The sequence below is a fragment of the Pristis pectinata genome, chromosome 40 (genome assembly GCF_009764475.1).
Source record: "Pristis pectinata isolate sPriPec2 chromosome 40, sPriPec2.1.pri, whole genome shotgun sequence".
Classification (NCBI taxonomy): domain Eukaryota; kingdom Metazoa; phylum Chordata; class Chondrichthyes; order Rhinopristiformes; family Pristidae; genus Pristis; species Pristis pectinata.
Genome location: NC_067443.1, coordinates 4,423,026 through 4,448,699, shown reverse-complemented (window position 1 = coordinate 4,448,699; position 25,674 = coordinate 4,423,026). Strand labels below are relative to the sequence as shown.

The 25,674-nt window shown below is 45.4% G+C and overlaps 2 protein-coding genes across 2 annotated transcripts in view; both read left to right on the top strand.

Moving 5' to 3' along the window:
* The window catches only part of selenbp1 (selenium binding protein 1), a 37,156-nt gene extending 13,431 nt beyond the window's left edge, over positions 1-23,725 (top strand). Inside the window, exons 5-12 of the mRNA XM_052045836.1 lie at positions 3,092-3,212; positions 5,787-5,969; positions 8,940-9,121; positions 10,470-10,548; positions 14,286-14,407; positions 17,965-18,057; positions 21,033-21,151; positions 22,210-23,725. Of these exons, the coding sequence (XP_051901796.1) occupies positions 3,092-3,212; positions 5,787-5,969; positions 8,940-9,121; positions 10,470-10,548; positions 14,286-14,407; positions 17,965-18,057; positions 21,033-21,151; positions 22,210-22,372 (1,062 nt within the window). The 3' untranslated portion in view covers positions 22,373-23,725. The remainder of the gene's footprint in view (positions 1-3,091; positions 3,213-5,786; positions 5,970-8,939; positions 9,122-10,469; positions 10,549-14,285; positions 14,408-17,964; positions 18,058-21,032; positions 21,152-22,209) is intronic.
* Positions 1-25,674, top strand: part of pi4kb (phosphatidylinositol 4-kinase, catalytic, beta) — a 599,336-nt gene that overhangs the window by 409,436 nt on the left and 164,226 nt on the right. The gene's annotated exons all lie outside the window — the stretch shown is intronic.

Here is a 25,674-nt window from a genome sequence, read left to right as displayed (position 1 = left end):
TAAGAGTTTATTCTGCATTCTGTTCTACCTCAATGCACTGATGTGATGAAATAATCTGTATGGATGGCATGCAAAACAATGTTATTCACTGTACCACAGTACATGTGACAATAATAAACCAATTTACCAATTTTACCGGTTTTATATTAGCTGCAACGTGACTTCTTGACTTTTACACTCAACACCCTGACTGATGAAGACAACTCTGCCATACACCTTCTCTAGCATGCTATTTGTGTTACCATCTTCAGAGAGCTAATGGACTTGCACCCCAAGATGTCAGCATGCATTTTGTTCTAGAGTGTGACTGCTGGGGTACCATTGAGGAAATGCAGCACTTTTTAGTCTATTTGCAAATTTTTCCGCTCATTGTATCATCTCTGCCAGCATCCTCTGCTAGGCAGCCACGCACTCTAAACAAGAACAGGAAATGCCGGAAACACTCAGCAGGTCAGGCAGCATCTGTGGAGAGAGAAACAGTTAATGTTTTGGGTCCGGGACATTTCATCAGATGGAGGGGAGAGATGTATAAAGCAAGGGGAAGGCTTTATTCTGCATTTTATTCTGCATTCTGACTTCAGGACTGGACTGCACAACTTTTGAAGTGGCTTATATGAGGTGTGAAGGAAATAAGTACATTGTTGGAAGACGTTGACCGGGGGTGCTAACAAGAGGAGTTGGCAAGAGGTCTTGGTAATGGTATTGGTATTGGAATTGGTTTACTATTGTCACGTGTACTGAGGTACAGTGAAAAACTTGTCTTGCAAACCGTTTGTACAGATCAATTCATTACACAGTGCATTGAGGTAGTACAGGGTAAAAACAATAACAGAATACAGAGTAAAGTGTCACAGCTACAGGGAAGTACATTGCAGGTAGACAATAAGGTGCAAGGTCAATCTAAATAGATTGTGAGGTCAAGAATCCATCTCGTCATATAAGGTAACCGTTCAATAGTCTTATCACCGTGGGATAGAAGCTGTCCTTGAGCCTGGTGGTATGTGCCCTCCTGTATCTTCTGCCTGATGGGAGAGGAGAGAAGAGAGAATGACCCGGGCGGGTGGGGTCTTTGATTATGCCGGCTGCTTCACCAAGACAGTGAGAGGTAAAGACAGAGTCCACGGAGGGGAGGCTGGTTTCCGTGATGCGCTGGGCTGTGTCCACAACTCTCTGCAGTTTCTTGCAGTCCTGGGCAGAGCAGCCATACGAAGCCGTTGATGCATCCAGGTAGGATGCTTTCTATGATGCATTGATAAAAATTGGTGAGTGTCAAAGGGGACATGCCAAATTTCTTTCGCCTCCTGAGGAAGTAGAGGCGCTAGTGAGCTTTCTTGGCCGTGGCATCTACATGGTTGGACCAGAGTATTGGAGAGGGTATGGAATTCAAGTGAGAGGAAGGAGTTGTAAAGGGGATCTGAGGGGTAAGTTTTTTAACATAGAGAGTCATAGAGTCATACAGCACGGAAACAGGCCCTTCGGCCCAAATGCTTCATGCCAACCAAGATTCCCATCTAAGCTAGTCCCATTTGCCTGGGATAGAATTCTTGGCAAATCCACAACAGCAGGTCGTGCCTGAGTACAATCAAACTTTTTTTTCTTCCCCAAGTACATTAAATGTCAAAAAGGTAAAAATAAATAGATGTTGTATTTTCTTTGAGGGTTGGGGGGTAAGAAGCTATCAGCAGCTTCCATCAACAGTGATGATACAGCAACGAGTATTTCATTGGGTGTAGTGTGGTTTGGGGTCTCAAGAGGCTGTGCATTCCTCCAGTCTTCCTTGACACCAACATTTCACAAAGTTGAAACAACCTCCAGACCAAAAGCCCTGGAAATTTCTGACCAAGGAAGGAAAAGAAAATACTCCGAAACTCCTCTGTGGCACTGCAGACAAAGCATCAATTCCACTCAAAAGAAGAGAAAGGTAAAATGAAAGGAAATTGGAAGCAGACAGAAGCAAAAAGGAGAACGCACATTGCAACAGGAAATAGAATCAAGAGGGTGGAGTCGAGAGGCAGTGGAGAGGAATGGGTGAAAGAAGGAGCATAAGAAAACTGTGCAGGATCACAGCAGTGTTGAGAAAAGGTGAGGGAGGTGATGTGACAGAGAGAAGGAAATGAAGAAGTCTGCACTTTTCTCCAGAGTGGTTGCCATATGGAATGCACTGCCAGAGGAGGTGGTGTAATCAGATACAATTATTATGTTGAAGAGGCATTTCGACAGGTGAATTGTAAATTGGTAAATTGGTTTATTGTCGTCACTTGTACCGAGGTATCAGTAAAAAACTTTGTTTTGCGTGCCATCCATACAGGTCATTTCATTACATCAGTACATCGAGGTAGTACAAGGGAAATGCAATAACAGAATAAAGTGTTACGGTTAGAGAGAAAGTGCAGTGCAGGCAGACAATAAGGCGCAAGGCCATGACGAGGTAGACTGTGAAGTCAAGAGTCCATCTTATCATTCAAAAGGTCAGTTCAATAGTCTTATAACAGTGGGATAGAATCTGTCCTTGAGCCTGATGGTACATGTTTTCAGGCTTTCATATCTTCTGCCCGATGGGAGGGGGGAAGAAGAGAGAATGTCCGGGGTGGGTAAAGTCTTTGATTATTTTGGCTGCTTTACCGAGGCAGCGGGAAGTGTAGGCAGAGTCCATGGAGGGGGGGCTGGTTTGCATGGTGCGCTGAGCTGTGTCCACAACTCTGCAGTTTCTTGCGGTCCCGGGCAGAGCAGTTGCCATACCAAGCCGTGATGCATCTGGATAGGATGCTTTCTGTGGTGCATCTGTAAAAATTGGTGAGGGTCAATGTGGAAATGCCGAATTTCCTTAGCCACCTGAGGAAGTAGAGGGCTCTGGTGCATTTTCTTATGTGCTTTCAGGCTTTTGTATCTCCTGCCTGATGGAGGGGGGGGGGGAAGAGAGAATGTCTGGGGTGGTTGGCTGCTTTACCAAGGCAGCAAGAAGTACCGACAGAAACAATCACAGGGATTCAAGATGAAGCACAGGGTTTATCGATAACATAGAACGTCACGCGTTTATTTATCCTTTGGACATGATCAACACTCCTTTTCTCTGTTTCACTCCTTTTTTCAGACTGTGGAGCCAATTGATTTGTTCTGGAAGTGCAACCTGGCTAATCCACACACATCTCACTGCCTGGCTAGTGGGGAGGTGATGATCAGTTCCATCGGTGACCCTTCTGGGAATGGCAAAGGTAGTGTGTCAAAGGCACTGGCTCTTATGAAAGTTGACCTGTGGGTTCTACTGTGGCGGCCCAGTTACGTCAGCGATAAAACAACAGAATAGGGACCAACTCTCAAACTCGAGTCCGTCCAGAATGGAAACGTTAACTGCTTCTCTTTCTACAGATGCTGTTGAGTGTTTCCAGTATTTTCTGTTGTTACTTGAGTCCACCAATTGGCTCAGGAATCACTTGGGCCAAAGTAACATTTGTGCCATGTACAGGCGACCCCCGTGTTACAGCGGGAGGGAGATGCATTTCCAGAAAATGGTCTGTATTGCGACTTTCATAACGCGAAACAGCATCATCTGCGCGTGCATCAGGAAATAGGAGTTGGAAAAAAATGTCGTGTTTATTTATTTACCTTTTATCCACAAGTTTCGTGAGCAATTTTTTATTCTGTATCCCAAATTTCTTAAGCAGTGATTTGTGGATTCCATAAGGGTGAATTTCCATTTCCCGAACTTGCCTGTAATGACCATCTCCAATGAGAAAGGGTCTCACCACACGTCCGTGACATTTATCTGGATGACCACTGCCAAATTCCCCACCACTAACATCCTGGTTGGGCCATAAGTGACTCCAAAAATACATCAGAGACGGGACCGAGTTAGCAGATGGGCATCCTACAATGAGTGACTCACCTCCTGACTCACTGAGCCCTTTTCACTATCTCCAAGGCACAAATCCGGAGTGTGGTGGACTTGCCAGAATGAATGCAGCTCCAACAACGCATGAAGTTCAAGTTCAAGCTGTCAGCTTGGTTGGCACCTCATACACCAGCCGAAACACTTATTCCCTCCATCACCTGAGTACTGTGGGTGTACCAGCCAGACCATACGCTCCAGCTGCTTCCCTTGTCCACTCCAATACTTCCCACATCTGCAACCTCCACACCCAGAAGGACAAGGAGAGACACTGCCACTTGCTGGTTCTCCTCCAAGCCACACACCATCCTCACTTGGAAATATATTACCGTTCCCTCATCGTCATTGAGTCTAAATTCTGGAATCCCCTCCCCAACAGCACCTGGGAACAGTTTCACCACACAACTGCAGTGGTTCAAGACGACGGCTCACCCCAACCTTCTCAAGGGCAATTGCGGATTGGCAATAAATACTGGCCTTGACAGCAATGTCCACATCCAGCAACTCAGTGGTTCCAAACCTCAAATGATAGCCCAATTTCACCAGGTTCAGGAACAGCTACTTCCCTTTAACCATTCGGTTCTTGAACCAACCGGCACAACCCTAATCACTACCTCAGTATAGCAACACTATGACCACTTTGCACTACAATGGACTTTGTTGGTTTTTTTGTTCCAATTGTGTTCTTTCTTGTTTAATTTTATATAAATTATGCTTAATATGCTTTTCTTGGTGGATGTTGTGTATCCGATGCTATGTGCCTGTGATACTGCTGCGTTAGTTTTTCATTGCACCCGTGCATACATGTACTTGTGCATATGACAATAAACTCGACTTGGAGATCTGTTCACACTGATAACGTAAGGATTTGTGTTGTCCTGGAGGTTCCCAAAGATTCATGGGGGGGGGGGGGGGTGAAGATATGCCCAATGTAATTGTATTAGTTATCTCAATATTGTGAAAGCCTCAAGAATCGCCTGCATTCTTTGGCACCCTTCCCCAGTTTAAATGATTAAAGACATCTCACTGTTATCCAGTTTTCCTTTCTCTCTTTCAAGTGTGGTGCTGGGATCAAGGAATGGACCAAAACTACTCCCAGCACACAGTGCCTCTCCAAATTGGACTTACGATTGGAATTGGGATTGGAGTTGTTTTATTACTGTCACATTAACCGAGATATAGTGAGAAACTTTTTGTCCGCGTGCCATCCAGACAGATCATTCCATACATAAGTACATCAAAGCAAAAAAAGAAAACAGAATGCAGAAGACAGTGTTATGGTTACAGAGAAAGTGCAGTCCAGGTAGACAATAAGGTGCAAGACCATGACGAAGTAGATCATGAGGTCAAGAGTCCATCTTATCACACTAAGGGTCCGTTTAATAGTCTTATAACAGCGGGGTAGAAGCTGTCCCTGAACCTGGTTGTATGTGCTTTCAGGCTTTTGTATCTTCTGCTCAATGGGAGGGGGGAGAAGAGAGAATGTCCTGGGTGGATAGGGGGGGGTTTTATTATGTTGGCTGCTTTTTCGAGGCAGCAAGAAGTGTGGATAGAGTCCATGAGAGGGAGGCTGGTTTCCGTGATGTGCTGAGCTGTGTCCACAACTCTCTGCAGTTTCTTGCAGTCTCGGGCAGAGCAGTTGCCATACCAAGCTGTGATGCACCAGGATAGGATGCTTTCTATGATGAATCGATAAAAATTGGTGAGGGTCAAAGGGGACATGCCAAATTTCTTTAGCCTCCTGAGGAAGTGGTGAGCTTTCTTGGCCGTGGTTTCTACATGGTTGGACCAGGACAGGCTACTGGTGATACTGGCATCCAATAACAGCGGGATAGAAGCTGTCCTTGATTCTGGTGATACGTGTTTTGAAGCTTTAAATCTCCTCTGCCTTGTCAAACAGGTGGCTTTGCATTACTGGATGGCGAGACGTTTGAAGTGAAGGGGAACTGGGAGCACGAGGGTAATGCAGCTCCCTTCGGGTACGACTTCTGGTATCAGCCCCGGCACAACATCATGATCAGCTCGGAATGGGGTGCACCCAAAGCCCTTGCCAATGGATTTAAGTTGGAAGATGTCGAAGCTGGTGAGTGTGCATTAACAGAGACCCACTCCAGCATTTCCTTCCTCTCAAACACCTCATTGTCTCAAAGGAATTTCCCAGTCCTTGCATCAATGCCATGTAGATGCCATGGCCAAGAAAGCGCACCAGTGCCTCTACTTCCTCAAGGGGCTAAAGAAATTTGCCACGTCCCCGGTGACCCTCACTAATTTTTATAGATACACCACAGAAAGCATCCTATCTGGATGCTTGGTATGGCAACTGATCTACCCGAAACCGCGAGAGAATGCAGAGAGTTGTGGACACAGCCCACCACATCATGGAAACCAGCCTCCCCTCCATGGACTCTGTCTACACTTCTCGCAGCCTTGGTAAAGCAGCCAGCAAAATCAGAGACACCCACCCACCCTGAACATTCTCTCTTCTCCCCCCTCCCATTAGGCAGAAGATACAAAAGCCTGAAAGCACGTACCACCTGGCTCAAGAACAGCTTCTATCCCACTGTTATAAGACTATTGAACGATAAGATGGACTCTTGACATCACAATCTACCTCGTCATAGCCTTGCACCTTATTGTCTGTCTGCACTGCACTTTCTCTGTAACTGTAACACTTCATTCTGCATTCTGTTATTGTTTTTCCTTGTACTACCTCAATGCACTGATGTGATTTAATGATCTGTCTGGATGGCATGCAAGACAAAGTTTTTCACTGTACCTCGGTACATATGACAATAATAAAGCAATGACTAGCCTCCACTAGCGATGATCCAAGTTCATTCAGCACACCTGAATGGCAGCAGATCTCTGGTTCTCTGTGCATTCAACTTGCTCTGCTTTCGTATGGCCGATCTGATCTTGGCCCCAGTCCCTTTTCCCTGCCTGTTCCCTGCAAGCCTCAACTCCCATGTGGGCTAAAAATCCATCTATCTTAGCCTGGATGTATTTAGTGACAGCCTCTGCAGCCCTGGTGCAGAGAATTCCAAAGATTCTCAGAGAAAGGAATTCCAGGCTCTTTTGCCAGATTCCGGTCTCGACATCTGCCCAATCCCTCAATCAGATCAGCTCCTCCATGCCACACACTGCTCTGTCTCTGAAATACATCGCTGTTCCTTTAACACTGAGTGTGAATCCTGCAACTCCCCACCAAACAGCACTATGGGAACACCTTTACCACATGAACCTCAGCGCTTCAAGCTGGCTCACTGGCGCCTTCTAAAGGGTGATGAGGGAACAGCAATAAATCCTGGTCTTACAACAGACACTCATGTCCTGTGAATGATTATATAAAAAAAATCCTCTTATTCCTTCTGTACTCTAGAAAATATTAACCCAAAACATACAGGTCCTCCTCAGCTAATAAATGCCCAACTTATATAAAGCCTGTCGAAGTCAAAGTCAAAGTCAAGTTTATTGCCATAATGCCCGTACATACGAACAAGTGTTTGGGAGAACGGTGAGATGGATTTACCGCAGGCATCTTTTGTCGGTTGGGAACTTGGGAATGCAACCCTGCTGTAACCTGGGGAAGAACCTGTATATCCTTTCTCCTCCTGCACCACCTCCGGCTTGTCAACATGAAAACGTATTCACCATTTCCACATCAGATAAGAATACAGGGGCTCCCTGGACTACGAATGACTTGACTTCCAAAAATCCAACTTTACACAAATTCTCCCACACATTTTTAAAGCACTTTTCAAAATAGTAATAACAATGATAAAATGCTTCATGGTATTCATTAATGACTCAATACCATAAGATATAGGAGTAGAATTAGGCCATTCGGCCCATCGAGTCTGCTCTGCCTTTCATTCATGGCTGATTTTTTTCAACCTTTTCTGCCACCTTCTCCCTGTAACCCTTGACCCCTTTACCAATTAAGTTCCTATCAATCTCTGCCTTAAATACACCCAGTGACTTGGCCTCCACTGCCCTCTGTGGCAATGAATTCCACAGATTCACCACCCTCTGGCTGAAGAAATTCCTCCTCATCTCAGTTCTAAAGAGTCATTCCTTTATTCTGAGACTGTACCCTTGGATCCTTGACTCTCCTACTGATGGAAACGTCCTCTCCACGTCCACTCTATCCAGGCCTTTCAGTATATCTTCCATTAGTTTAATTATAGGTAATGTTAAGCTGATCATTTCAATGAAAGGATTATTGCAAGTGTATGTAGAGCAATAGGATATAAGTTACTGTAGAAAACAGACGTTTCTGACTTATGGAGAAATCGGCTTACAAACAGTTCTCAGGAACGGGACCCTCATGTAACCCAGGGACTGCCTGTACAGTGAAACTCTGACAATCAGCTTGTTTGGACATCTTCAAAAAATGCTGGAGGAACTCAGCGGGTCAGGCAAAATCTATAGAGAGAAATGGGCAGTCGACATTTCAGGTCAAGACCCTCCATCTAGACTGATAAAGGGTCTCAGGCCCAAAACGTCGACTGTCCATTTGCCTCCATAGATGCTGCCTGACCTGCTGAGTTCCTCCAGTGTTTTTTGTGTGTTGCTTTAGACTCCAGCATCTGCATTCTCCTGTTTGGAAATCTTGATGGTTCAGTATCAGGCCCCTATTTCCCACACTCTAAAGGGTGTTATTTCTGGTGCTCTTTTTAAACACACCAGGGCCCGGTTTCCTGTGCTCCCTTTGAACTCACCTGTTCAATGGAAAATTTATTATACTACTGCATAACGTCTTAAGAAAATGAATTAAGAGTGTGTTGAGGTATTAATGGGACTGGTATCCAATAGTCTGGAAAATCGTCCAGTCTAGAACCACCTAAGGGTGACATAGTGGAGACTGTAGACGCTGGAAATCTGGAGCAACACATAAAAAACACTGGAGGAACTCAGCGGGTCAGGCAGCATCGATGGAGGGAAACGGACAGTCGACATTTCGGATCGAGACTCTCAGGTGCCAGAATCTCAGAATTTTACTGTATTGGTAAAGGAGCAGGTTTTCACAATGTGGTGGGATTGCTTCTTGTAGGACATTACGGACATTGCCTTCATGTCTGGGACTGGACCAAGCACACGCGCATACAGACTATCGACCTCGGCAAGGATGGGTCCATTCCGCTGGAGATCCGCTTCCTCCATGACCCCAGTGCCACAGAGGGGTTGGTCGGCTGCGCTTTGAGCGGTTGTGTCTTCCGCTTTTACAAGACAGAGGTACACCCGCGAGACAGCATGATATCTTGGTATTGGTGTCGGTTTATTATTGTCACGTGTACCGAGACACAGTGAGAAGTTTTTGTTTTGCGTGCCATCCAGACAGATCAATCCGTATGTAAGTACATTGGGGTAGTAAAAAGAAAACAGAATGCAGAATATAATGTTGCAGTTGCAGAGAAAGTGCAGAGCAGGAAGACGAATAAAGTGCATGGGCCACGACGAGGTAGATTGGGAGATCAAGTGTTCATCTTTTACTGTATGAGAGGTCCGTTCAAGAGTCTGATAACAGCGGGATAGAAGCTGTCCCTGAGCCTGGTGGTACGTGCTTTCAAGCTTTTGCATCTTCTTCCCAAAAGGAGAGGGGAGAGGAGAGAACAACCGGGGTGGGAGGGATCCATTATGTTGGCTGCTTTCCCGAGGCAGCAGGAAGTGTAGACGGAGTCAATGGAGGGGAGGCTGGTGTGCGTGATGGACGCAAAGTGGGATGGTGGGGGGGGAATGGGGGGAACAGTTCGCAAGTCGAAAATGTGGGTTCCCACATGGCAGAAGATTCCTGCTTCCCCAGCAAATCCACCCTGCCGGTCTTCCCAGACACTCGTTCACAAGTTGAGTGGTTCAGGGAGATTACAGGCTGCAGGAGATGCCAAGGGAGGGTGTGAGCAGACCAAGAGATGGAGAGATCCACGGGGCCCATCCGAGTCATGGGAGATAGCAGAGTGTCCAGGCTGTTTAATTTGTAAGGTAATAGAACGAACATTCGTAACAGTCAGGCATTCGTAACAAACCCAGTAGGTCAGGCCGGGCATGTCTTCCACTCCCAGAGAGAAACGAAAAGCTGAGCTAGTATCACAGATGGATGACTGAAACACACAGAAAAATCAAGCTACCTGAAGTTGTAGAGTGCAATATCGACCATAGAAGGCTGCAATGTGCCCAGATGGAAAATGAGGTGCTGTTCCTCAAGCTTGTGTTGGGTCTCACTGGGACAGTACAGGAGGCTACAAATGTCAGAGTGGGAGTGGGATGAGGAATTAGTGGGAGTGGGATGAGGAGTTAGAGGAATTAGGAAGCTAACAGGTAGCTCAAGGTCAGCCCCGCAGAATGAACGCAGGTGTTCTGCAAAGTGGTCACCTAATCTGCCCTTGGTTTCGCCAATGTAAGGAGACCACCGAATGCAGTACACTAGATTGGAAGAAGTCCAAGTGAATCACTGCTTCACCTGCAAAGGCAGATGCTGCCTGGCCTGCTGAGAACTGCCAGCATTTTCTGCTCTTGTTTCAGATTTCCGGCATCTGCAGGTTTTTGCTTCTTGATTTTCATCTTGAACTCACTTCTACTTCCACAGAAAGGAGACTGGGCTGCAGAGAAAGTTATCGCCATTCCCAGTAAGAAAGTCAAAGGCTGGATTTTGCCAGAGATGCCAGGCAAGTATAAGGGTTTTGCATTAATTGGGTGACAGTCTTAAGCAGTAACAATGATCCAATTAATTCTTCCTCACCCATAGTAGCATCATGTTTCTCCCACCGCTACCATTGGGCGACATTTAAGATGCCCATTATATTACTTGTACTAACAATGCATAGATTGGCCTTCTGTCGGAGATGTTCAACGCAGGCACTGTAAGACTCTCTCTTAGTTAACTCTGAGACAGTAAGACTACACTCTTAGTTTACTCTGGTGTCTTGGCCAACATTTATCCCGGAACTAACACAGCCAGAGATATGGAGACATAAGAGACTGCGGATGCTGGAATCTGGAGCAACAAAGCACACTCAGCCCTGGTGAAGGGGTTTGAGCTGAAACGTCAACAATTCCTTATGGACCCCCCCCCCCCCATCCCCCCAACAGATGCTGTTGGACCCAGAGTTCCTCCTGCAGACTGTTTGTTGCAGCCATTGTTATGGCCATTTACCTCTTGTACGTGAGAGCGTGCAGTCTGCAAATCTGCTGCAGCGATTCCTTCACTGCGCCTGTAACACTTCAAATCTACCTTATTGACTGCAAGAGGCTTTGCGATGTCCTAACTAAAAAGGCGATAAAAGTGCAATTTTTAATTTTCTTCTTTCGGCAGGTGAGAGTTCTGGCAAGGCTTTTTTTTAATTTCAGTTCAAATTTCTAAACTATGTTTGGAAGTGAATTATGGCATCAGCAAAGTCATGAAGTGAATGGGCGGCTGTTGAAAGTTACTGGGGTCCAAAAAGGAAGGAAAGTTAGCTCCTTACAATCTGGACAACATGGGTCCAATCTAACTCCCAATGTGGTCTATGCATAATTAATGGTTTCCATTTATGTGGCATCCTTTTTTCTTATATTTTTCTTACAACCTTGAAGGGGGCCATTTGACCCATTGAATCTATGCTGGCTCTCAAGGCAATCCGCCAATCCCATTCCCCTACTTCTTTCCTTGTAACCTATTCTCTCTTGCCTGCCCATCAAATCTATCCAGCTACTACCTCTACACACTAGTGGGTAATTTACAGCAGCCAGTTAACCCACTGACCCCACATTCCTTTGGGACTTGGGATGAAACTGGAGTAACCAGGGGAAATCCACATGGTCACAGGGAGAATGTGCAAACTTCACACACACACACACACACACACACACACACACACACACACACACACACACACACACACACACACACACACACACACACACACACAGTGCCAGAGGTCAGGACCGAACCTAGGTCGCTGCAGCAATGAGGCAGCAGCTCTACCAACTGTGCCACTGTTCTCTGTACGAGCTGAATCGTTCTCCAGCTCAGTCATAGCCTCCTGATTTAGCCACAGTGCAGGTTTTCCCACTCCTTTAGAACCAAGTCCAATGAGAGATTAAGGCCACTGTAAATTGTCACCAGTGTAGTGCACACAGAGACCTTTGGTAAATTGGTTTATGATTGTCACATGTACCTAGGTACGGTGAAAAACTTGTCTTGCATACCGTTCATACAGATCAATTCATTACAACAGTGCATTGAGGAAGTACAAGGTATAACAATAACAGAATGCAGAATAAACTGTCACAGTTACAGAGAAAATGCAATGCAGACAGACAATAAGGTGCAAGGTCATAATGAAGTGGATTGTGAGATCAAGAGTTCATCTCATCATACTCGGGGACCGTACAATAGTCTTACAACAGCGGGATAGAATCTGTCCTTGAGCCTGGTGGTCCGTGCTTTCAGGTTTTTGTATCTTCTGTCCAACGGGAGGGGGGAGAAGAGAGAATGTCCGGGGTGGGTGGGGTCTTTGATTACGTCGGCTGCTTTACCGAGGCAGCAGGAAGTGTAGTTAGGGTCCATGGAGGGGAGGCTGGTTTCCGTGATGTGCTGGGCTGTGTCCACAACTCTGCAGTTGCTTGCGGTCATAGGCAGAGCAGTTGCCGTACCAAGCCCTGATGTATCCAGACAGGATGCTCTCTGTGGTGCATCGATAAAAATTGATGAGGGTCAATGGGACAAGTCAACTGCAGTAAAGTATCAGCAATGGAACACCACAGACCACCTCTTCCACTACTGTGGACTTGTCTCTGATTGTGTCATTTTTTGGTCTAAGGTCTTGTTTTGCACAATCTTTCTTTTCTCTTCAATGCCTTGTATAATTTATGTTTTGTGTGTTGTCTGAACCTACATGCCTTTGATGCTGCAAGCAAGCTTTTCATTGCACCTGTACCTCATTGTATTTGTGCATATGGCAATAAGCTCAACTTGATTCAATGTCCAAAAGCATAAAGTCTTGTCAAATAAAGTAACACCAAGCCACATGTATTAGTAATAGGATAGAAAATGGGGGACAATTAAGGGGCATCTTAACAAAGGAGTGGTAGGGAGGTTTGGGGAGGGAATTCCTGAGCCTCAAACAGCAGCCAAAGGTGATGGTGGAGCAATGGAAGCTGTGAAATGAGAGTTCAAGCAGTACAGAGATCTGAGGGTTGTCATCCAGTGCAAGGCAATCCAACCTTCTGGCAAATCTTGCTGCAGGTCCAGATTCTTTCTTGTTTGTGTGGTATCCAGCTGCAATAAAACTCCGGCAATCTGGCATCCCATCAGAAACTCCAGTAGTCCAGAATAAGGCTCAGTGATTAGTCTGGAGTATGAGCCCAGGGGGTCCAGAGTGTGTATCTGGGGCTGGAGTCCAGACTGTGTGACCAGAGCCAGGATTCAGACCACCAGGAATCAGGAATGTGAGTAGGTTTGCAGTCAGAGTAATGAACATTGAACACTACAGCACAGTACAGGCCCTTCGGCCCACAATGTTGTGCCGACATTTTATCCTGCACTAAGATCTATCCAACCCTTCCCTCCCACATAGCCCTCCATTTCTCTATCGTTCATATGTCTAAGAGTCTCTTAAATGTCCCTAATGTATCTGCCCCCACAACCTCTACCAGCAGTGTGTTCCAGGCACCCACCACTCTCTGTGTAAAAATCTTACCCCTGACATCCCCCTTATACCTTCCTCCAATCACCTTAAAATTATGTCCCTTCATGTTAGCCATTGTCGCCCTGGGAAAAAGTCTCTGACTGTCCACTCGATCTATGCCTCTTGTACACCTCTATCAAGTCACCTCTCATCCTCCTCCTCTCCAAAGAGAAAAGCCCTAGCTCACTCAACCTATCCTCATAAGACATGGTCTCCAATCCTGGCAAATCCCCTCTGCACCCTCTCTAAAGCTTCCACATCCTATGGTTTGGAGTGCTTATGTATTTTCCACTCTGGAATATTTACTAAGTAACTGTGCAACATGTTAAAAAAAAGGTCAAATCAATGTGTGTAGGTATTAACAGGAGCAACATCCAATAGTCTGAAAGTAGTCCAGACGAAGGGTCTCGACCTGAAACATCGACTGTCCATTTCCCTCCACAGATGGTGCCTGACCCGCTGAGTTCCTCCAGCTTTTTGTTTGTTGCTCCAGATTCCAGCATCTGCAGTCTCTTGCATCTCCGGTCTGGAAAATCTGCTTGCCCAGCACTGAAGGGGTGCTGAATTATTGGAGTTTTATTGCAGTTGAAATCAGTGCGGTCTTGACTTCTTCCCCTCCGTGCGCGAGTGGGATCTGCCAGAAAATTAGTGCGACGACTTTGCTCCGATCGGTGTTGCGCCTTGTTACACGACAGTCAAGAAGCTCTGACGCATGAACTTGCCCTTTGCTTTAGGTCTCATCACTGACATCCTCCTCTCCCTGGATGACCGCTTCCTGTACTTCAGTAACTGGCTCCATGGTGATATCCGGCAGTACGACATCACTGACACCAGGAAGCCCAAGTTGGTTGGGCAGGTAAGAACGTACAGGAGGGTTCGGAATTTGGTCGGAAATCCGAATAATGGGAACGGCATTCAGGGAAGTGCAACGTGGTGGTGGTTGGTGGAGGGGGGGGGGGCGCGGGGAAGTGTCCATCCATGGCCTGATGGCCGTGAAGTGATAAAGGAGGCAGAGTGTGGAAAACTGAGGGTTACCATGAAGAACAAGGCAATCCAACCCAACTGTGCCATTAGGAGGAGGGACCAACTCAAACAAGCTGCATGATCTGGATTCCGATGTTCGTAACTGAGTTTATTTATTGCGTAGTGGGGGCTTGAGGTTTTGTACCCACGTACAAATCAGCCTGCTGATGAAATGGGGTGGGAAATGGCAGATGGAGTTTAATCCTGGTAAGTGTGAGGTGATACACTTTAGGAGTACTAATGAGGCGAAGACATACACCATGAATGGTAGGGTCCCAGGGAGTATCAAGGAATAGAGCAGTCTTGGTGTGAATGCTTACAAGATCCTTGAAGGTGAAAGGCAGGCAGATAACATGGTTCAGGAGGCAGATGGGAAACTGTCCTTTTCTTTCATTAGGGCAGTGAATGCAAGAGCAGGGACGTGTTGTATTCGACTGTTTTAATTAGTTTTTTTTAAACATGTGTAGTGTTTAATACACCTCAAGTGGCTGCACAAGGAATGGCTGCTTACTAGCTTATTGGTGTGTCCATCAGGTGAATGTGGTTTTTTCATTGGTTGGTTTGGCCACAAATATCTAATGGGTTTCCTGATTGGACTATTGTTAGCTAAGGGGTACCTCTTATCTCAGGTATAAAAGGTGTCGCTTTTTGTTAATCTCTCCCTCGCTCTCCTCCCCCCGGCCCGAGCTCACCTTTAGTTCCTTTTGTCTCAGCTCATCTCCTAGTAGTAAAGCTAGTGCCATGTGCTCTGTGACTGTTTCATTGTTTTAAACTTTTCCAATAAAACTTTGTGAAGCACCAAGTTGTTTTCAACTCATTCCTGTGGATTCGAAAATAACTGGATCTGACAGAGGTTATGCTCCAACTTTATGAAGCATTGGTCAGACCTCAGCTGCAGTACTGCATGCAGTTCCGGTCACCGCACTATAGGAAGCACGTGATGGTGCTAAAGAAGGTGCAGAGAAATTCACCAGGGTGTTGCCTGGGATTGAGCGTTTCTGTTATGAGAGACTGGAGAGGCTGGGTTTGTTCTGCCTGGAACGAAATGAAGGTTATGAAGGGACTTGATTGAGATATATAAAATTATGGGGGGTATAGATGGGTAAACTGCAGGAAACGGTTCTCCATATTAGAGTTAGATATAACTAAAGGACATAGATCTAGGTTGAGGGGGTAGAGATTTAGAGGGGCTCTGAGAGGGAACTTTTTCACTCAGAGAGTGGCGAGTACCTGGAGTATACTGCCTGAAAGAGTGGTAGAAGCAAGGTCGCTGACAGCATTTAAGAAGTGTCTGGGCAAGAACTTGAATCGCCTAGGTATAGCCCAAGTGCTGGAAGATGGATTAATACAGTTGGGTGTCCACTGGTCGGCACGGACATGGTGGGCCGAATGGCTCTCTGACAAGTCACAGGGGTAAACTCAAGCAGGATCGCATATGTGATCGGGGCAGATGCGTCTGCGGTGAGTGGATACTTGAGAACCACCACACTGTGCAACTCCTACAATGTCAACCTGACCAATTATTTGCATGCACGCATTTCAAATATTCTAAGGAGCTTCATAGGAGCCTTGTCAAGCAGTATCTATCACTGTGCTGTATCATGAGATAGAAGAACCAGTGATCATTTATTTAAAGAGAAAGGCTTTAAGGAGGGGAGGAGGTGAGAGGAATCCCAGAACCAAGGGTAGCTGAAGATGCAATCACTATTGCAGGAATGGGGTTGTCAGAATCAGAATCAGATTTATCATCACTGACATATGATGTGAAATTTGTTGTTTTGCGGCAGCAGTACAGTGCAAAGACATAAAATCTATAAATTACAAAAATAAATAAATAGTGCATAAAAAGGAGTAATGAGGTAATGTTCATGGATCGTTCAGAATTCTGATGGCAGAGGGGAAGAAGCTGTTCCTGAATTGTTGAGTTTGGGTCTTCAGGCTCCTGTACCTGCTCCCTGATGCTTGTAACGAGAAGAGGGCATGACCCAGATGGTGAGGGTCCTTAGAGATGGATGCTGCCTTCTTGAGGCACCGCCTCTTGAAGATGTCCTCGATGGTGGGGAGGGTTGTGCCCGTGATGGAGCTGGCTGAGTCTACAACCCTCTACAGCCTCTTGTGATCCTGTACATTGGAGCCTCTGTACCAGGCGGTGATGCAACCAGTCAGAATGCTCTTCACCATGCATCTGCAGAAACTTGAAAGTCTTTGGTGACATATCAAATTTCCTCAAGCTCCTAATGAAGTAGAGCCACTGGCGTGCCTTCTTCATGATTGCATCAATGTGTTGGGCCCAGGACAGATCCTCTGAGATGCTGACGCCCAGGAACTTGGAAGCTGCTCGCCCTTTCCACCAATGACCCCTCAATGAGGACTCCCGACTCCCCCCTTCCTGAAGTCCACAATCAGGGCAGGAACTGCAGATGTCTCCCAGTTCCATCAACCTAGGTTTGTTCCTGAACTGCCTGTGTGGAGTTTGCATGTTCTCCCTGTGATCATGTGGGTTTCCACCGAGTGCTCTGTTTTCCTCCACACATCCCAGAAGATATGTTGGCAAGTTAAAAGGCCACGATAAATTTCCCCTGGTAGTAGAGTTTGGAGGCATGCAAGAGAGAATGGCTTTCAAGGAAATAAATGGGGGGGAATGTGATTGCTCTGCTTTCATGGGCTGAATAATTATAAAATTATGAGAAGCATAGATAGACACCCAGTATCTTTCTCTGCCGGGGTCGAAATGTCTAATACGAGAGGCATGCATTTAAGGCAAGAGGGGGAAAGTCCAAAGGAGGTGTGTGAGGCAAGTTTTTGTTTGCACGAAGTGGTGGGTGCCTGGAATGCACATCAGGGGTGGTGGTGGAGGCAGGTACAACTGAGGCTCTTAGATAGGCACATAAATGTGCAGAGAATAGAGGAATATGGACCCTGTGCAGGCACAAGGGATTAGTTTAATTAGGTGTCATTAGTTTAATTAGCTCAGCACAACATTGTGGGCTGAAGGGCCTGTTCCTGTTCTATGAACGGCTCCTATCTATGTCATAAAGAAATATGAAACAAGGGAAATTGCAGCGATAAATGGAGGAGACCCATGGAGAGATCTGTAAAAAATACTTAAATCAAGTTATTGCTGGACTTTGAGCCAGTGTAGGTCAACAACACATAGGATGAACAGGAATTCAGTTAAGTGCTGAAGAATTTTGAGAAGTTCAAGTTTGAGTTAGGAAGACATGAAGTTGGCCATGAGGGAAATGGAATGGTCTTAAGGTAAGAAGGACATGATGCACGTGGGTTCAAATTATACATCGTACAGTTTAATAACAACTTTCCCTTTACTGCTTCAGGGTACACTAAATCCTGCATCACCAGCTCTGGAGACCAATTCTGATTTCATTTTAGGTGTTTATTGGAGGATGTGTTTTGAATGGCGGACCAGTGAAGGTTCTTGAAGACAAGGAACTGAAGAGTCAGCCTGAGCCCCGAATCGTTAAGGTAAGAAGAATTCTTTAACCCCTGTTCTTATTCTCCTGTCCTGTGAGGCTGCAGGGCGAGGTCAGCTCTGATGAGAGCAGGCTGACCCCATCAAAATGGCACTGTGAGTGAGGAAACAGGTTCGGGGGTCTCAAAAGCAAGGACTCTGAACACAGTCTGGCAGTAAATGATTTATTTACAAAAGACAAGCGTGGGAAAATCGCAGCGGGGATCTCTCTCACACACACACAAAAATCACAGCAGGGATCACACACACACACACACACACACACACACACAAAAAACAGACTAGGTACATAAAATAAAGGAAAAACAATATGATACCCGCCACCCCTTGACTCAGTGCAGGCACGGCTCTATGCTACTAGGGACACTAACTAAAATGCTCCCAACCCTTTAACAGTGCACACCTCACCGACGATTTCTCCAGCACTGTTCCACGATACTTGGCCTGGAGTGAAGCAGGGTGGTCCCTCAAAGATGGCACCCTTTATAGTGCTGGAGGGTCCAGCCCAGGTAATTTACAAAGGCCAATGGCTCAGTGCCAGCAAGGACTAATCAATTACAAAGGCTAATGGCCCAAGGCCAAGTACAAAGGTACTTAAAGAGACCAATGGTCAGGTGTGCGCTGATGGGTGGGGCAGGGCCAAACCTCGATTGGCAGTGGTGTGTCTTCCGACCAGGTAGTAGGCAGTGCTGTCACATGACAGCCATGACCCTCCACAATACACACTGTTTCTGCTTAAGGTTGAACAAGCAAGTTCTTTGACAAGCCACGTTCTGTTATCACCTGCCGTTTACATAGGCTGGCTCAATCCAATGGGATCACTGGGAAAGAACCTGCAACTTAACCACACCGTTTCCTGGATTATAGTTGGCAACGGTCAGAAGGCTTGGTACTTCATTAGGAAATTGCCTAAGTCAACTGACCTGTACAAGTCACTGCTGATACTGTCTTTCCCCATATAATTCTCTCAACATGGATACACAACCTACAAATAGTCCATAATTAATTGGACCTGGGACATTTCTCCTGGAGTCATCCAATACAGTTTGGGTTTTGTGGCCAAAGGTGAGCACTTGTTGACTCACTGCTGACCTGTAGAATTGATCAAAGGCCTCGGGATGACCCTCAAGTGCTGGAAGGCATCGCTCGTGGCAAGATGGAGCAAGTCGATAAACATTGCCAGCCGGTTCAGCTCTGTCCCTCACCTTGCCTCCAGTTCCCTCCTTTGTCATTACAAGAGCTTAAGAAAATAGGAGCAGGGATAGACCACTCAGCGCCTCAAGCCTGCCCCACCATTTACTATGATCATGGCTGATCTGTCCCACGTCTCATCTCCTCCATAACCCTCCATTCCCCAATTTGTCAAAATTTTATCTGCCCCCAATGATCCAGCCCCAGGGAGGAGAATTCCAGAGATTCACCACCCTCTGAGGGAAGTTCCTACACACCTCAGTGTTAAATGACTGCCCCCTTGCCTGGTAACTATGCTCCTAGTGGGACTTCCTCATTGGAGATCCTCCCACTAATGGAAACATCTCCACATGTACCCTGTCACAACACCCAAGGACATGTTTCAATAAAGATCACCTCTCATTCTTCTGAACTCCGAAGAATACAGATCCAATTTCTTAAGCCTCTCTTGACAGGAAAGCTCTCTCATCCCAGGAATTAGCTTAGTGATACACAAGAAGTGCTGGAGGAACTCAGCAGGTCTGGCAGCATCTACGGTGGGAAATAAACAGTTGACGTTTTGGGCCGAGACCCTCCGTCAGGACTGGAAAGGGCAGAAGCCTGTACAAGGGGGTGGGGGAGGGGGAGAAGCACCCGCAGGCAGGTGATAGGTGAGTGCAGGTGAAGGGGGGAAGGTAGGTGGGGGAGTGGGTGAAGAAGTCATGAGCATCTGCAGAATTTCTTGTGTCTCTAATTAGCTTAGTGAATCTCTTTTGTTCAGTCTTTAATTCCAGCATTTCCTTTCAAGTCAAATTCAAGTTTATTTATACATTCCCAGGGTATAAATGCCATGAAAATTAGCTTACTGCAGCAGCAGCACAGTACATTACAAACATAAATTACATAAACTTAAACATAAATTAAACACAACTTACATGACAAAATAAACGATAAGATATCTTTATTAGTCACATGTACATCGAAACACACAATGAAATGCATCTTTTGCGTAGAGTGTTGTGGGGGCAGCCCACAAGTGTCGCCACGCTTCCGGCGTCCAAAATAGCATGCCCACAACTTCCTAACCTGTACGTCTTTGGAATGTGGGAGGAAACCGGAGCACCCAGAGGAAACCCACACAGACACGGGGGGAAAATGTACAAACTCCTTACAGACAGCGGCCGGAATTGAACCCGGGTCGCTGGCACTGTAATAGCATTATGCTAACCGCTACGCTACCGTGCCTGTGCAAGTTGAGGGAAATATAGTTGAGGTAGAATTAGGGTTTTTCAGGTCAATTCAAGAACCTGATGGCAGTGGGGAAGAAGCTTCCACTCTCCCTTCCTCCAGTTGTCTATCACCCCTCCTCACCTGAATCCACCTATCACCTGCCAGCTCTTGCTCTACCCCTTCCCCTCATCTCTTTACACTGGCTATCTCCCCTCTACCTTTCAATCCAGATGAAGGGTCTCGACCCGAAATGTCGACTGTCCATTTCCCTCCACAGATGCTGCCTGACCCACCGAGTTCCTCCACCATCTTGTTGGTTGCCAAATAATAACCGGATCACTGGTAAACCGTGATGTTAACCTTTGTATGAGCATTTTCAGAAGTACGCAGTTAGCATCGATGGGCTTTGGAACATTGTCTCAGATGGTGCAAGAATCCAAGTTCTTTCTTTTCCTATGCAGCACAGTGCATTTGTCTACTGAACTAATGGAGCCCGGTTATCAGGTGCTGCCTGTGCACAAACAAAACTTCTTCCACACTCTCAAATAACTTCCTTATATTGAAACAGGGGACAAGGATTCGTGGTGGACCTCAAATGATCCAGCTAAGCTTAGATGGGAAGCGCCTATATGTCAGCACGTCTCTGTACAGTGGATGGGACAAACAATTCTACCCCGAGATTGTCAAGTAAGTCATTCACACAATCACAGAGCCCTCCTAAAATAAAGGAGGCCATTCCATCCAAAATAACCCTGCCAGCTCTTAGAAATATCATTAAATCTTGCAGGAGAACACATGAAATAGGAACAGGAGTAGGCCATTCAGCCCTTCGAGCTTGCTCTACCATTCATCAAGATCATGGCTGATCTTCCATTTCACTGCACTCTCCCCTATCCATGTCCAGAAATCTTTCAATCTGTTTTGAACAGACAACAACCGAGTCTCCACAGCCCTCCAGAGAATTCCAAAGATTCACCACCCACCGAGTGAAAAAAGTTCTCATTTCAGTCCTAAACAGCCAACGCCCTTACATTCCCCTGGTCCAAGACACTCCAGTCAGGGAAAACATCCCGTATCTTGCCTGTTAAGCCCTGTAAGAATTTTAGGTTTCAATAAGATCTCCTCTCATGCTTTCAACTCTAAAGAATAGTCTCAGTCTACTCGATCTTTCCTCATATGGTAAACCTACCGTACCTGAAACCACTCCAATTAACCAGTCGAAATGCGGAGACTCGATTGTCCATTTCTCTGCACAGAAGCTCCCTGACCTGCTGAGTTTCTCCAGCAGTTTGTTTTTTGCTCCAGATTCCAGCATTTACGGTCCCTTGTGTCTCCAATTAGTAGATGGCAAGTACATCCCTTCTGGAGTAAAGAGAACAATACTGTACCAAATACTTCATTTCCTTCCTGAAGGGAAGGGGGATGTTATGGCCTGAACCATTGATCCAGTGACACGAATCCTTGGGGAATTTCAAATCAAGAAGCAAGTCCAGAACTAAAAAGCTGGTATCAGTAGTGACCAGAAGACCTACAGATTATTGCTCAGAACAACATCTGGTCCTCAAACGCTACTCAGAGATGGAATCCATCATCCTGACCCGGTCTGGCCTAATTGTAACTCCAGTCCCACCAATGCCATTAGCTCTTAACTGTCTCATCAGTTTATGGGATGGAAAGTAAATCCACACCCGTGAATGATCAAAAGAAAGGTGTTGATTTTGTACAGTAATCTATTTTTACTGCAGGGAAGGGTCGATGATGCTGCAGGTTGATGTGGACACAGAAAAGGGTGGCCTTACGATCAACGAGAACTTCCTGGTCGACTTTGGGAAGGAACCTGAAGGGCCAGCCCTTGCCCACGAAATTCGATACCCCGGAGGAGACTGCAGCTCCGACATTTGGCTATAGATAAATTTTGGGTGATACCGAGAGGGAAGCGAAGATCCTGGGGGAGAACCGTTAGAGGTCTTCAAAGGCTCGTCTGTCATTGTTGTATGATTCAACCTTGCTCACAATAGCACGTTGTGTCCAATCAACTGAAGAGTCTGCTTTTTGCAATGGCTAAATTTTCGCATGTAGAGCTCTTAAGGGAGTACTTCATGAGCTTTGCCTCGGTTGTCTTAGTGCTTTGTCAATGAACACTTGGATGAACTGAATGCAATTTTATGCTCCCCTACTTCTTAGCTATGGGTCAGTGAAATGAGGGCACAGGAGGAGACCAAAATGCTTCATTTCCTTTTTTTTTGAGTCAGAGCAGGTAGGGATACAACATCCATCTTCTGCTTGGTTGTTGATTAGCTATTTATTGGTACAGGGAAGGCCATTTTGCCTGTTTTATATTGATCTTAATATCAACTTAATATCTTGCACACTTTGCTTCCGCATCCCTCAATACTTTTCCAAAACAAAAATCTACCAGAATCTGATATCTTCATTTGGTTCAAGGTCCAACACCGCTCAGAAGGGGAGGGAGTTCCAGAATCCTATTACCTTACATGCAAAGAACTTTCCAACAATTTTGGGATTTTTCCCTCCTTATTGGGACTCACATCCCAGAAGAAACAGTTTCCTTCATCTCCTTTGGTTATTTTCTTTAATTCCCCTCAATTAGATCTTAGCCATTCAAATTGAATATTTGCAATCAGTTATGGTTAACATCTCTTCTCATGAAAAACTCCTTTTGAAGCTCAGCTTGCTCGTTGACTGCAAGAAAATTGATTTTGTTTTTAGCATACTGACGTATATCCTCCAAAATATTTCAGGATCTGATAATGCACCCAATTATGTTCTTTCAAATAATTTGCTTCTTTCCCTCACTTTGTATAGGACACGTAGTCCAAAGAATGCAAAAATCAAATCTCACCATTGCGATTTCAGAAATTCACTTTATAAAAAAATTTTGGAAAATAAAATGTCTGGTTTCAGTTCAAAAATGTGACTCAAGTTGTCAGCAACACAATTCAAACTGGTTCACTGATGGCTTGTTGGGACGGAAACTTGACATCACCTAATCTGTATAAGGCGTGGTTTCGATGTTAAATCAGAGGCTTGTGGGTTTGAGTCCCACTCTAGAAATCAGAGGGTAAAGGTCTACTGTGATCCTCCTGGTGCAGTACCAAGGACTATTGCACCAGGGGAGAGGCTGTCTTTAGGATGACTAGGCACCCTAATGTTCTCAGGTGGATTTTAAAGACCACAGGCCACTATCCAAAAATTATCTCCTTTGTGTGCATGTCGCCAAATATTTCAACTTATTGTCCTGCGCCATTGTTGAAATTATTCTACACCTTAACCAATAGTTATCCTGCAAACAACGTCATCAAACAGATATTCTGCACTATCTCCTTACTTTATGTGGGAACTTGCTGTGTGTGCAAATTGGCTGCTGCATTTGTGAAAGTACAAGTGTGCTTCAAAGATATTTCAATGTCTATAAAGTCGCAATTGGTTTATTATTGTCACACCTACTGAGGTACAGTGAAAAACTTTGTTTTGCATGCCATCCATACAGATCATTTCATTACATTGAAGTAGCACAAGTGAAAAGCAATAACAGAATGCAGAATATAGTGTTACAGTTACAGGGAAAGTGCAGTGCAGGCAGACAATAAGGCACAAGGCCAAGATGAGATAGATTGAGAGGTCAAGGGTCCATCTAATTGTACAAGAGGTCTGTCCAAGAGTCCTATAATAGTGGGATGGAAGCTGTCCTTGATACTTAATTTCAGGCTTTTGTGTCTTCTGCCTGATGGGACAAGGGAGAAGAGAGAATGTCCAGGGTGGGAGGGGTCTTTGATAATGTTGGCTGCTTTTCCAAGGCATCAAGAAGTGCAGACAGAGTCCATGGAGGGGAGGCTGGTTTTCGTGATGCACTGAGTCGTGATGCCCACAACTCTCTGCAATTTGGGCAGAGCAGTTGCCACATCAAGCCGTGATGCTCTGCGTAGGATGCCTTCCGTGGTGCAGCTGTAAAAATTGGTGAGGGTCAATAGGGAACTTCTTTAGCCCTTTGAGGATGGAGTCGCTGGTGCACTTGTTGGTCATGATGTCTATGTGGTTGGACCAAGACAAGCTATTGCTAATGTTTACACCGAGAAACTTCATGCTCTCAACCATTTCCACCTCAGCACCATTGCTGTAAACAGGAGCATGTACACCACTCTGCTTCCAGAAGTCAATGACCAGCTCTTTTGTTTTGCTGACAAAAGTTTGTTGGGGGCAGGGAGTGATCTCAGTGTGAACAGTGTGGCATAAATATATTTGTTTCAATAGCAATTCCAGCCCTGTATCCATCAGGTTACTTCTTGACCCACTTGTGTAATGCTTAGTGAGCCAGTAGTTGCATCAAACCTTGATAGATGATTCCATGCCTTAGGCCAGCCGAGGACAAGTTACAGGTTATCAGCATGTCAGAACCTCCAAGACTCGGCAGTTGTCGATCTCAACTTTGATAAAGTAAGGATGCAGACTGGGAATAAACTTCTCTTGCATGCACAAAATATATTTCAATCCAAATTTGGATTTAGTTATAATTAAACTTTACATGAGCCAGAATCAAATTCCTCAAGTTTTATTTTTTGTTTCAGTTTGAGATCTGTCATCATCACTGTTTGTCAAAATTGGGTCTGGAAAAAAAAATTAACCTTTTGTTTCTATAACAAATGGCAACTAAATGACTAATGAATAATAATATTATGAACACTCAAATGGTCCATTGCTGCCTGCTAGTTTGCTATTCTAGAACTGCCCTCCCCATTGAGTTAACTGGTTGCATTACCGACCAGCATTTCCTATCGTGTTTCCACAAACAAATCGATCGACTAGTTGTGTGCACACAATTTGTACGGCACATTCCGAAAGCAAAAAGCAAGACTGACACAAGATGCACAACCACCACTTAATTTTATCATCATAAACAAATGTTATGGAGTCATCTCATGGAAACAGGCCCTCAACCCACCGAGTCCACACCAACCATCAAACACCCATTTACACTAATCCCACACTCATCCTATTTCATTAGAGCCATGTAGCACAGAAACAGCCCTTTCAGCCTTCCAGGTTCACGCTGGCTATCAAGTACCGGTTCACGCTGGCTATCAAGTACCTTTTAAAAGTAATCCTATACTAAATTGGGAAATTGATTTATTATTGTCACGTGTACCAAGGTACAGTAGAAAAATTTGTTTTGCATGCCATCCATACACATC